The 13,977-nt window shown below is 43.3% G+C and overlaps 1 protein-coding gene across 4 annotated transcripts in view; it reads left to right on the plus strand.

Annotated features, from left to right (window-relative positions):
• Positions 1 to 13,977, plus strand: part of TRIO (trio Rho guanine nucleotide exchange factor) — a 589,244-nt gene that overhangs the window by 53,809 nt on the left and 521,458 nt on the right. Inside the window, exon 1 of one of the 4 annotated variants that reach the window (XM_019521285.1) lies at positions 4,716 to 4,997. The exons of 1 other annotated variant lie outside the window; for it this stretch is intronic. In XM_019521285.1, coding sequence (XP_019376830.1) covers positions 4,883 to 4,997 — 115 coding nt within the window. In that variant the 5' untranslated portion in view covers positions 4,716 to 4,882. Of the gene's footprint in view, positions 1 to 4,715; positions 4,998 to 13,977 lie in introns of those variants that run through there. 2 more of the 4 variants (XM_019521275.1, XM_019521257.1) reach the window with 2 other exon arrangements.

Below are 13,977 nucleotides of genomic sequence, written 5' to 3' on the forward strand. Positions count from 1 at the left end.
TCAGACTGTGCTTGCCAAGAGGAAGTTTTGTTTATGCAGGACACCCTAGTAATTTCCCAGGTGGTCTAGGTGGGGGCTCAAGCCAAGGTATTATATGCAGACCCCAAAATTGAACCTAGCCCTTGTGGCTGTTGGTGCCTGGCAGAAGGGTTTCACCTAAGTTGATGCGATATGGTACAAGTACCAGAATAGCCTTTGTTTTTTGCTTGAACAAGGGATTTGTGGGTCTGGCAATATTGTAAGACTAGCCAATGGAGTGCAGGGGCTGGAATAGAGTGCTACTACCTAATGGCCCATGCTGCAGCTCTTCTTCTTCTTGCAGAGAGCAGGGTGGGGGAGCTGAGGCCAGCGCTGGTGAACCCAACTCCCCCACCCCCTGTGCAGCCCTCAGTGCGGCTTTGGAATCATGGCAGCTCTCCCCCATGCTTGGAGCACTCTGATTGGTTGTTTCTGTCAGCCAATTAGAGTGTAAATAAAGCATTACAGACAGACATAGGCTTTTATAATACTAGAATTGACAGTTGTTATCAGTGCAATCTTTTAAGAAGTGTTTGAGACCCATATTTGAAAAACCGGTAAATGTTTTGGAAGCATGCAGTTACGCGGAAAAAAGAAAAGGGAAAAGAAAAGAAAAAGAAAGAAACAAGCGTTTGTTGGCATAATGTTTTAAGAGATAAAACAAAATAATAAATTAAAAACAACAGAAGTGAAACCTGACTTAAATCAAATTCTACAGTTTTGATCCTAACAAAAAAATAAGCAGCAGATAACAGCATTTGTATAAGGATACTGCAACTGCAACCTGGGAGAGTCAAGCTTTCAATCTGAGCTGTAAAATGGGTATGTTGGGATAAAGAGAGAAAGTTGAAAACTCATCTTAAAAAACAAGACTTACTATTACTCCTATAAGTAGCAGAAGCTCAAAACAATTAGGCTGCGCCATTGCTTCTGCACTTCATTCAACCCGGAAGACATTGTCCAGTTAGTATACTTTACTTCTGCATAACACTCACTAGCCTTAAGGTAGTATGCTACCCATGCTTATTGTACTTACAAACATCAAAACATGAATACTGCTAAAGAGATCATAGTCATTAAATGTGACCTTAATATTTAAGATAGGTAGTATGCATAGTAGAGTAAGAACTCAGGTATTGATGTAGTAGATGAGAAAAGTTAATAACTTGTAATGAATTAAAAACACACAAAATCAAAATTCCACAATAGCATCTTTTGTTGCAGAGTTAAAAATCCAGCAGCTTCTGGATGAAGTAGGAAAATATTAAAATCAGCAATGAGAATGAAAGCCAGGTGATAGCCAAATAGGTCAGATGGCAACGTTTCTCTTAGACTTCATTCCAGAAAGTTGATTTTATATCACACCAATGTATAGCTATATTCATGCCAGGATGCTTGTCATTTAGTGTCCTTGGCATAGCCCTAGAATTCACATTTATGGTTTTTGGTAAATTGTAAGTGCCAGGGTGAATCTTTTCTGCATAATGCCTGTAACTCTGGTTTCCCTGAAATAAAAGTAGGAGGAGAGCTTGGTGGTAAGTAGGAAATACAATGAGGCAGGTACTCATAACAGGAATGTAACAAGTAATTTTTCACTTATGCAAAGGTCCTTAATCAAAGAAACTAAATATTCATCTTTAGGTGTGAAGTGCAACATTTGTTTAATTTCCAACTTTATGTAAACCATTAAATGGAGTAATTTCTTCAAATGAATTAGAACTTTTTGAGCAAAAATGCCAAGAATGGGATTTGGTAGAAAAATAGCTTAATTAAACTTGGGCAAAAACTTGGGCTTAATTAAACTTGGGCCCTGTTAAAAAAGCTACAGGTGGTTTTAACTTCACAGTAGTTTATGCCCTCCCAGAAACATGAAAACTCTTCAATATTATCTTTTATTTGACTTCTTCCTAAGATGTTAACTGAAATAATACAATTTTTATTGTACCAAAAAAAAGCCTTACAACTTAACTACAAAGGCTAGTTAAATAGGTTATGTAAACTGGCATACTTCTACTGATATAACTGTAGTATTCCAAAACTTGCACAAGTGTGTTGATAGAACCGGGGGGAAATGCAACTAGCTTATTGCTTTTGGGAAACTCTTCATGTTTCTTAAAGGGATTAAGGCAAGTTAAGACTAAACAATGGAGCACTCTGTCTTCAGTATGCTGTTTATTTATGAGTGAATATAGCAAGTCCTACTGTGGATATGAAACTGATTGAAAATATGTATCTTCTATCATATCAAAACAAATGCCAAATCTTAAAATTAGGGACTGAAATTATAAGGCCAAACCAGGATCTTATTTGATTTTTAATGTTAATTAAATAGACACTGAATGCCATGGATGCATCTTCAAGCAAGTGATACGAAGATGGCACAGTCACCGGCTGGATGGAATTTGAACTGTTCAGTTGTATCATTTAATCTACACTTGATCTAAGAAGGGCCTGTCACAGTTGGAGTGGATAACGACCTCAGTTTCTGGAGCACAAGTACCCTTAGGCACCTCTCTATGACTACCAACAACCAACTATACACATGGCCACAGTAAAAAGACAATGATGTTTTAGTTTGCATTTACTTGACTTGCCTTTAGTTTCTCCAGTTTTTCTTTCTGAGTGACAGTACAGATGGATGCTTATTTAGAAAGAACTTCAAGGAGGTGCTGCTTTATTTAACGGAACTAATGTATTGTATTATGATTATACCTGTATAGTCACAAGACAAAAAAAAAAAATTGCATGGCTTTACTTATTTGGTTGACACAGTTAAAAAATTCTCAGCAGAACATAAGGTTTTACTGAGATTAAGAGAATAAGATTTTAATAAATGGAGAATGCTGAGACTTTGCTTGCTTCCATCTACTAGAAGGCAGCATTAGCTTTTCCAGTGTTTCAGAGTTAATCTTCACTGCGTATATATGCATCCATTTGTTGTACATCAGGGAGGGAGAGGTCTCTTGCTGAACCTCAGTGTCTCATCTGTTTTCTTGCCTAAAAGGCAAGCAGCTCTCTAATCTACCCTGCTCTAGCTTTTGCTCTGGCCCAGTCAGAGAAGGCAAACTTGGCATGGAGCAACAAACTTGTTAACTCCATACACGCTTGTTCTGTGTAATGAACTGCTTGTTGATGGCTGTCACGCCCCTTCCTTTCTCCATCCACTTGCTTTTATGTTCTGCTTTGGAAACCAACAGCTTGCCTGTGCATGGTGGGTTTTCCTTAGCCCTTTAAAAAAAAAAATCTATATCTATATATATCTATAAATAAATAACTTTACCTTCAACACTTGCCAAGCAGCCCCTGTGCTTCACTTGGCAGATCAAAGTTAAATCATTAAAAACCCATTACACAGTTCACACCCCATATCCGCACTACCACACACCCATCTCCATACCCATCTCCTCAGAGGGCCTGCCCTTGAAAAGTCTATGTCAGACCCCTCTCCACCATGTGAGGTCTATCATTTTTCCCCATCATCCTCTTCTGTCTTCCTATAGTACCAGAATATCACTTAGCCCTTAATGAAAGAAGGATAAACTGCCCCTACCTGGCTCCCCTAATCATGCAGTAAGGCTGGATGCATGGCCAGTTACCACAGAACAGCTGTGTAGGATGAGATCACTTCCCCACCCCCAGTTGGTTACCGGTTGGTCCTTGCATCTGGCCTACCTTTTGCACCCAACCCATTTGTCTGATCCCTGCAGGAAGCATTTGAAGGGACTACTTAGAAGCCTCCCCCCTGAAGGCTTTGGCAACCAACTGTGTCATTTGGTTCTTTGCAAGCAGGACAGCTTCAGCTTTTAAGTTATGAGCCAAATATCTGCCATGCCCTGGAGATTACACCAGACCTTGGCGCTTCCCCTACAACTCCCATTCTTCAGATTCCAAGGCAATGAAAATGATGAAGGGGCTGGAGCACATGACTTCTGAGGGGTTTATTTAGTTTGGAAAAGGGGATTTAATAGCTGTCTTCAACTACCTGCAGGGTGCTTACAAAGGCAGATGGCAGAATGAACATCAACCGGCACAAGCTGCAGCCACGGAAGCTGAAGTTGGATATGAGCAAGAACTTCCTCACTAGGAGGGTGGGGAAGCACTGGAACAGCCTACCCAGAGAGGTGGCGTGATCTTCCTCCTTGGAAGTTTTTAAGACCCAGCTAGACAAAGCTTTGGCTGGAATGACATAGCTGGGGAGGGTCCTGCTTTGAACACAGGATGGGACGAGGTGACCTCCTGAGGTTCCCCCCCCCGGCTGTCATTTTCTGTGATTCTGTAAAGGGAGGAGGGGCGGAGAGCAGATCTAGTCCCTCCCCTCCTTCCCGAGCCGGCCCCGCGGCAGCTTCTTTCCACCGGGGCCGAGTAGCTCCGATCCGAGCCCGCTGGGGCCCCCCGCCTCAGCGCCCCGCCGCCCTTTCCCGAGCACGGCCAGAGGTTCCCGAGCCCCGGCCCCACTGCGTGGGGAGAAGGCGGCTCTTCCTCCAGTCTACCCCGCTGGAAAGCAAGATGGAGGCTCGCTGCTACTGCAGCTGCAGCCCACCCCCCAGTCCCCTCCCTCCCGCTTCCTGCTGCACTGATTGCAATTCCCCTCCATGCATCCGCCCCCCCGCTTCCTCCTACTCCGCCTGCGATTGTCTCAGCGCCGGGGCCGCCCGCATGCACTGATCCCGCCCTGGGGAAGGAGCCGCCGCCCGCGCCCCACCGCCGCCCGCGCCCCGCCGCCGCGTTGCATCCCAGGCCCGGGGGTGCCCGCAAGAAAGGAGGCGCGGGCGGGACACGCCTTCCTCGCCCGGCAGTAGCGGGGCGGTGGGGACGGGCTGTGGGATCTCGCCCGGAGGAGCTGCCGCCGCCGCGCGCAGCAGCCATGAGCAGCTCGGCCACCACCGCCTCCACCACCACCAGCAGCGGCAGCAGCGCCGGGGAAGGGGCCGAGGAGGCGGCCAAGGACTCTGCAGACATCGCGGCGTTTTTCCGAGCCGGTGAGTGTGGGGTCGGGGTGCGCGCAGCTCCTTTGTGAGGCGGGGGGCGGCTAGCCCGGGACGGCCCCGGAGGGCGCTGGGCTGGAGGCGGCAGGTGCAGGGAGCCGGGTGTGTGTCTGTCAGCGTCAGCCTTTGTGGGTGTGCAGCCGCAACCCCGGGGTGTGCGGGGTTTTTTCGGGCCGGGGGTGGCGGCGGAGGCTGAGCCTGGCGCTGGCCTGCGTGTGTAGCTGCCTCCCCGGGGACCGGGTGCTCGTTGCTGAGCTGAGCTGGGCCGGGCTCGGCTTAGGGGGAGGGGGTTGTTGACAGGCGGTTGGGATCAAAATGGAGGCCGCTGCCGCCTCCTTTCTTCCCAAGCCACCTGCTTCCCCTTCTCAGGGTTGGGAAAATGCAGACTCATGGCTGGAGAGAGGCTGGGGTGGCGGGTGAGGTGTGTAAAGGAAGGGGCTTTGGAGCTTCGTGCCCCCAGACGTTTTGGGGATGAGGGTTGATTTCCTCCTGTGCTGGCAGGGGGCCTGCTCATCTCTCCCTCAGCACTGGCGGGGTTGAAGGACAGACCTCCCTGGTTCCCTTTGACTTTGCGGTGTGGAAGAACAGAATGAATCCTGGATGGGCTTGGTGGGTGAGTTTGGGTGACCAGTGCTGCAGCTCTCCCAAATGGTGGTTGAAGTGGATTTAACCAATGGTTTTGCAGGTGCAGGCAAAGCTCTGGTTTGTGCATGGTGTCCCACAGGCACCTTCGATTGGGTTTCTGTGGCAGGGCAGAAGGTAATTTTGACCCTTGTCTCAGGAGTAGCCTGTGATGGATGTAAGAAACCAAAATGACTTGACTTGCTTTAGCTCTTGAACTCTGTAGTCAAAGTGACTAAAAGGCTATGTCACAGGACTTGGCTGCTGAAGTCCTGGTGAGCTGGTATCCAGAGGTGACTGTGAAACTTGTTAAGAACTGCAGTACTCTGAAATCAAGTCATGCCAGATGTCACAGGAGTTCAGGGCACAGCCTCTGAATCAGAACTTCCTAGAGGCTGGAGGCTGCAAGTGAGAGAGGAACAGGGGCTGGGGGGCGGGACCCTGGCCATACCCAGTTTACTTTCCCTTTCAGCATCCGCTCTTACTTCCACTGTATGACATGGGATACCTGGCTAGATGGACCTCTGATCTGACCCAATAAATGGCAATGCTTATGTTCTTGAATGATGAAAACCAAAATTGAGCCTGTTTGAAGGAGGACTGGAATGCGGTGTACTTGTGGTCAGGGGAATAACTTCAGTAGATGACATCCCTGTGCTGGGGCACAAGGCAATATATACTGTTTTTACTGGGTTTTTCTGTCTCTCTGCTGAAATCAGAAGGAAGCCCTCAAAACTGAATATCCATGCTCTGTTATGGCCCTGTTCTGGTAAAGATGTGCCCTTGAAAACATGTCAGTACTGCCCCATTAACACCTACAGTTCAAATGATTGTGATGATCTTCCTTAATCATGTCAGTATGTATGGTGACATGGCTTGTCATTGAAAATAAAATTTAAAGGATACCCTTCAAGAGTAGGTATAAAAGTGAACATAGATTTATGAAGTGCAAGAGAACCACTTCCTTTTCCTGTTCTGGTTGAATGAGAACCAGCAACACTGCAGCTGCTATAGTAACAAATAGGTAAACACATGAAGTAAGTGCAGAAGTCCTTTCCCATTAAGATTCTTTAGGAGACAATAGGAAGAAGGCAGAGTTGCCTAAAAGAAACAATGGTTTTCAAGTGCCCTAATCTCTTCTGCAGCAGAGGGTTAACAGCTTTTCTCCAGTCCAGTTCTTTAAAAAAACAAACAAAACAAAACAAAAAACCCTTGCCTAAAAATAGATAAATGAAAGAAAACTAAAGCAGCGAATGTTCATTAGTGAATGTCAAAAATGAGTAGCAGTTTAATGTAATCTGACAACCTACTTGGCTCATGTGGTAAAGTACATAATGGTTCAGATTCCATTCTTGATGGTGTGGGTATAGACTCAGGATGTTATCAAAAAAGTATTTAATGTGCCTGAGACATATTTGCTAGTCGTTGTATCTGAAAAAGGCAAATATGGAGGTTATCTGTTGTGGAAGTGGTATATAGAACAAGAGAATCATCAATCTTCATTTAGAAAACCAATATCAATCCAATCCAATCCAGTTGGATTAAAATGTGCTCCCAGGCTTCATGTACCTGACCTAATGGGACAGTGGCTCTGGTTGCAATGCCCTGACTAGGGGCCACGTAATAAGCTAGCACATGTCCTCCCCAATAAGGCATTAAAAAACTGTGACTAGGTTTGGTCCTGTGACTTGGGTTTAGTCTTCGGCCTAGTTTGTGGGCAGTTGGAGTGGAACAAAGGGCAGGGGTGTCTGTTGGCTGGCAACTTGTGACATTAAAATGTTCATGGTGACACAAGAGTGCTGTCTGTGTGCACCCTTAGTTGAGTAGTTGGTGTTATTAAATTATATGTGAATGTCAGAGCACCTCTTAGATATCTAACCTTGGTGACTGTGGAAAAGTAGACTTGAAGTTAGTTGTTATTGAACCAAAATACAGTACTTGAAATTGATAAGCAGTTGTAAAGTAGCAAGCACTTTTCTTGACCATAGAGTTAGGCTGGGTAGTAAAGGTTATAGAATGACACTAGGAAATGATATTCATGGTAGGTAGTTGGGCCCAGAGAATACAGGCTAGCACCAGGTATGTTACTAATGGAATTAAATTTAACATAAAAAATGCTATTTTAAACTATGCATACCTTACAGAATGCAAGTAAGTACTAAAGATGAATGAGAAGAAGCATTTTTATGTAAGACTAGTTATTTGCTGTTAAAAATTCTTTATTTGGTGGGGAAGTGTTGATACATATGGTTTATTGCTGAAGTATTTTTTTCCTGTAACGATCTAGCCAGTGAATGGGGCAGTGGTTGAATTATATGATACAATCCTGAGGATGTATTGTACTTGTTCCCTGCTCCTTCTAAGTGTCTTTCTTTGCTTCAGCTACATTGAAAGGGTGACCTTTTCTGACTGTCTTAGTGTAGATAACAAAAATATTGAAATATTCCTGATTTGATTAGTTACCAAGAAGACAATTTACTTCTGCTAAAAATAGAATGGTGGTCCTAGAAGAGAGAATGGATGAGCAGGGCTGGATTAACCCTTTAGTGGGCACTAGTTAAACAACTTGTGGGCCCCCAGCTGAAGATGAAATTTTTATATTACTGTTTTACACTTAATATGTAAAATAAGCACAACTGGGCCCCTTCTTCACTTAGGACCCTAGGCATGTGCCTGGTTTGCCTATGTGATAATCTGGCCCTGCGCTTGAGCAATAGTAGCCCACTCATGAGACTTCGCCAGCTGGGCGTAAAAACACACGAGTGGTGTAAAGTTCTGTCCCAACCTCTTCACCTGCTCTGAAACCCAGGAGTGTTCCAGTGAAGATGGTCTGAGATACCTTGAGAGGAGCTGCAGAGCGGTATCTCTCTAGTATACTTGAGGGCAGCCACTGTAGATTGTCTGGAGCATCTTCCCTGGCCCATTTATGAGTAAGGTCTGTAGAGGTGGGTGGGGTGTGTATGTGGCTGTTCTGGGACATGCGACCACTGTGCCTGTAAACAGATTCTTAGTTTTGCAGGAATTATTAGGAGGACATGCTGCTGTCCTGAGCCTGGGGAGAAATATCTGGCTTTTCTGAGGGGGGAGAAAAATAAGAGCCTAGTTCTTTCATTTAAGAGGTTGTGTGGGGCACATCATGTTCACAGGGTGCAAGTAAAAATGAAGCTAGCTACAGTTTGTCACCATCTAAGGAACTTGAGCTACAGTTCATGAAATCTTCATCAGAATATGTAAAATAAGGCTCTTCTGGCTGAACCGAAAGAAATAGTATTAAACGCAGTTAATTGAATATTCCTTCCTGACATGAGAAAGGGGCCTATTCTTTTCAGTTTGATCAAAGAATTAGGACAAAAAGCTGTCAAGTTCCTTCATAAATGCCTGAGCATAAAACCAATTGTTATGTTCCTTAAACTCTGTCATAAATTGGAAAGGGGGGAAATGCTTGATACCTGTTTAGATGACAGCATAATGGGGTACAAATGGCATCAAAACTAATTGAAGCCAATGACTAGTAAAATCATAAAGCGTTTCAACAAACATTTTTCATGTAGCCTGAGGAGTGATTGAAAATTGGGGGCTAGTTTCTAAGGAACTCATTAGCTAGTGATATGCAGATTAGGTTCTTGAAAGTAAGAGCCATGGCAGGAAGGAAGACAGTAAGATCTTTGGGCAGTAATTCTAACTATATAGTGCTGTGCATAGACTTTTTGGCAGGGTGCAAGTCTGGTCCTTGACTGTGCACATATAATATTATAATAACATATAATATAGAATAGAACAGTTACTAAGGCTGGATGCCCCCCTTAAAATGGGAGTCACCTGAATGACTATTTTAGGGATCATCAACTCAGAGGTTCAGTAACAGCAAAAAATACTAATAATCAAAAATGTTGCTCCCCACCTTTTCCTCCCTTCCCCATCCCAAATCAGTACTTAAAACATAGGTGATGGTATCTGACACAAAAGCAGTTAGGCTTGAAGTGTTAATAGATGTATGAGATGGAATTGCACTTGTGGGAACTCTACTCCTTCACAAATGAAATAGAATAGGTGCTGATGGCAAAGGCCTGCTAAAGGCACAAAGAATGATCTAAAACTGTGTCAACAGGTATGTTTAATTACTCTGGAAGGTTAATTTTCTTGACTATCGATGAATTTTTGTTCTGATTTAAAAACCATAGCAAGAGATGCTGTTCTATACCAGGCAATTAGTTGCTATTCAGAGCAGACAAACTAAGCTAACTTATTATTCATTTTCCACTGTTTTGACAAATGGCTGTCCTTTACCTACTCTTCGCATAATTGCTTGGCTTGTCTGCATAATTTCTTCTTTAGCTTGGTTCCAGAATTAGTGTTTCTTGATTTAAGAGAATGCCTACTAACCGGTGAAACTCCAAAAGGGAGATGGTAACTTAAGAACATGAATTCACTGTGGGTGTTTTCTAATCATCACAGCTCAATGACAAGTGAGAACTAGTAGTGTAGTAAGACGATGTAAAACAAAGAAGCAAAATAGCAAAATGGGCTATTGATCCATACAAGCAGTTTATAGGGTAAGAGTTATAAGAGAGCAGTACTGAATTAATAGATTTAGGACTGATGTTCTCTATCTTTTTTAGATTGAAGGCACCTCTCAATAGACTCAAGGCATTCCTCCATAATTTCTGTGAATTGAGCAGCATCCCATTTTAAAAACTAATTTATGGCAGTTCTTTCTTTGTTGCAGCGGAGCAAGGTAGTGGGGGCAGGGCAGTGACAAGGCAGGATTGTGGGCACTGATTGAGAATCACTGATTTAGCATTCAACTGAGAAGTAGATACTGCTGCTAATGGGTCCATATTGTTCTTGCTGGTGAATTGTTGAGACTACTATTCTGTGCAAAAAGGATTCAGATAAAATTGAAAATAAAGCATGAAAATCACAAAGTTATCCCTCTCTGATACTTTTCCTGCTCGAAAAATGATCCAGCAGGACACTTGGGGTGGCACTCTAGTCCCTTCTGGGCACCTATGCTAGCAGATTTATTATCTTCATAATTGTTGAAGTACAAAAATACTGTTTATGCACAGGTTGATGTTATTTTTGTACATGTAGCATTATGCATGTGAAGGCTGTGTACATGCCAAGAAATAGAAGGCTAATCAATGTATAAGTATTTTTATTATGGAGACTGTCATGCAAGCAACCAAATCTGATTGTTTAAGAGTTCAGAAAACAGTAGACTGCAACTCTTGGTCCCTTTGTGGGAAGAGATGCTACTTATGTAAGGGCTTTAAATTCAGTGGGTGTCAGTCTGTCTGGTTGGTGCTAACAGCATTTTGCAAATGACGTAAAATTAATATGCTTGCTGAGAAAAAGCTTTAGGAGGGAATAAGAAACCACTGCAGGAAGAAGAGAGGGATGGGTTGGGGAGAAGGGGAAGTAAACAACAATGATGGAGCAAGGTGCTCTTTTCTCTCGTTCAGCAATAAGTTAAAAAAGTGTCTCAAGATCTGTAACACTTCAAGGCTTAATGTATAAGCTGTTTAAGAGACCCTTTTCAGGCTTGACTAAATTTATGCAGCAGCATACATGGTATTTTTACCTAGCAGGCTGTAGTCATGAGGCTGAGTTGGCATGACAGTCAGACTAGGAAATAAACATGAGGCTAGAAGTTACTGGTCAATAACATCTACTGTCTGAATTAACAACTTGACCTGTTGTGGTCAAATACAGGTTGACCTGTATTTATATATATAGTGGCTATCTCATGGGCACACTTTCACATGGCTTCTAAACACCATGAAGGATGCAAATACTGATCTTAAACTAGTGCAACAAATCACGAAGCTTTGTTGAATAAAAAGTCTGTTTTGTCTGAACAGGGAAAGCGGTCAACAGAAGCATAACCAAGCCTGATGTGGCTTTTAAGAAACAGACAAACTTCCTTTGGCTAGACTTAAGTGACTGATACCTGTGCTTTGAAGGGATGGGCAGCTGTGGATATAATTAGACCAGTAGAATGTCGCTACACTCTTGTATATGGATACCAGTTAAGTTGTACTCCTTGCTCAGTGGAAAATTGTGTAAGTGTAACTCTTCTGTAAGAAGACTGAGCTTGTGAATCTTCCTTTAATTAGAGGGCAAATAGAGCTCTAGTGAGTTGAGGAAATTACAAACTGTTGTGATACATGGAGCATGTTTGTTGTCTAGGCTTCAGCTAAGCAGCTATGGAAATTTAATAACAAAGTTAACTATACCCCCCCCAAAATGGGAGCTGAAATAGCTATAAAGGACCAACCAAGAATTGAGGACCCATTATCCTAGGCACTCAGTAGTAGACTGTCTCTGCTATCATTCCCCCACTAGGAGCAATAATTAAACAACTGATGTGGACAGGTGGCCAGTGCTCTGAGTAGCCTCTGTTGGGAAAAGGGGAAGACTGCAACACTAGACACTGAGCTGTGGCAGATATCAAGGGAATTGTATTCATATTGGAACAGCAAATTAAGGCGAAAATTAAAAACTTTCTGCAGAGACAATAACTCTGGATTGACTTTGCCTAGGAAAACTATCTGGGACTTCCTAGGGCTAATGAGCTCTCTGTTTGCTGAAAGGAAGATGAGGTATGCAGTTGCAGTTAGGTATTGTTAGTTGACCAATTGAAGGAGCCAGGGACATGTAGTTAATATTTACTAGAAGCAGAGGCAAAGGGATTACTTCTAACAGGTGATTACTGTAAGTAAGAAAGGTCACTTCTTTTTTTCTAAGGACTTAAGATACCTGTGTTGGATAAGTAGGGTGGCTTCATTTGATGGGTAAGTCAAAATAAAAATAATCACATCTCTTTATTTTGGTGACAGAGAGCCTGTAATGGAGCAGGATTCATAAGATCTTTGTTTAGTGTAAGGGCTGCCAAGAGACTTTGGAACAAAACTGGGAAACAAGAACCTGTGAAAAAGAAATTACAAAAGAGTACTTTCTCTACAGTTGCTTGGTAAGAGGGAAATAGCATATAAAAGGCTTGTGAAATCAAACACTTGCTACTGTGAAAGGAAGCTGCCATACCAGCAACTCCAGTGTGCTTTCCAAGTTGGGATGACTATGACAGGAGTGAGATGGGTTCTCAAGTCTAAGGGATGTGTATGAGGAGAAAAACTGTAGAGGTTGAAGCTTCATTAAATGTCAAGTCATGATGAGACTTAGCTTTTTTTTTTTTTATTTTCAGCAGAGTTACTTTTGATAGGTTTTCCAGGGGAAACCAGGTGCAATTGGGGAATAATGAAGGTGAAGGAAAAATGTCTTATTACAGTCCTCAGTAACAGTCTTGCATAGATGAATTAACTTTGCATAACAGTAATGTAACAGGCCTATGACAACTAAAAATGACCATTGCTGACTTGAGAGAAACAACTGGTATTAGTTTCTTAGTGTTTATAATGAGGCAGGAAAAGACAAAGTAATTTCCAGCAAAGTAATACACACCATCATCTGCAAAGCTGAGTCACTTTCCTTTAGGAAGGATTCTGCTTTTGTGGGAAATGTATCACCAACTGGTGGGGGGTGGAGGAGTTTTAACACCCAAAAGTAATTCAAGTGCTCCTATACCAGGAGTGGAAAGGACTGTATTCTCTGGTGCTGTAAAAGGTGGAGGAACTAGCCTCTCAATGTGCTGTACTGAATTGCAGAATATAAAAGCAGCCACAAAAAGAGCCAACAAATTATTGTTATGAACTTGAAATAAGGAGCAAAAGTTATTTGTTAGAGCTCCTTAAGTTGTTGTCCTACCTCCTGGAAGTAGTGAACAAATAAATAAGCTGCTCACTACTTCTGGGAGGTGGTAGTGCTATGTAAAGCCCTATAGAACTCAGCATAAATGAAGACAGAAGCCTTGTTTTTAGCTAGGCTGAGTATTTTGCTACTTAGTTTTCTGTCAGCATATAGTTCTTATGTCTGACTTAAGTGAAATATCTCTATTAACATAAATATGTTGGACAAGGGTGTATTAGGCCTGTATGAAGTGGCTAGCACTTGCTTTGGATTCGGCCAATCTGGGGGACAGTGGTTTGATTCGGTGATTTGAATCACTCTACCGAATTGATTGGGTCGAATCTGATTCGGAGATTTGGCCACAGCTGAATTGGCCAAATCTCTGAATTGGCCCCACCCCTGGCTCCTGGCTTTTTTTAAAAAAAAAAAGCCTGGCACTCGATGGCTGCTGCTGGGGCTGGGCAGGGCAGCCATGGGGCGGGGGGGGTGGGAGAGAGGTTGGGGTGTGCTTGGGAGCTTGGGGAGCAGGTAGGGGATAGAGCCTGGTAGGGTTCCCCCCATAGGACCCTTCTCCCCTCCTTCAGCCCCCCCCCCCCCGCCCCCC

Source organism: Gavialis gangeticus, unplaced genomic scaffold (genome assembly GCF_001723915.1).
Source record: "Gavialis gangeticus isolate Ggan-Ray unplaced genomic scaffold, GavGan_comp1, whole genome shotgun sequence".
In the NCBI taxonomy this organism is placed as follows: Eukaryota; Metazoa; Chordata; order Crocodylia; family Gavialidae; genus Gavialis; species Gavialis gangeticus.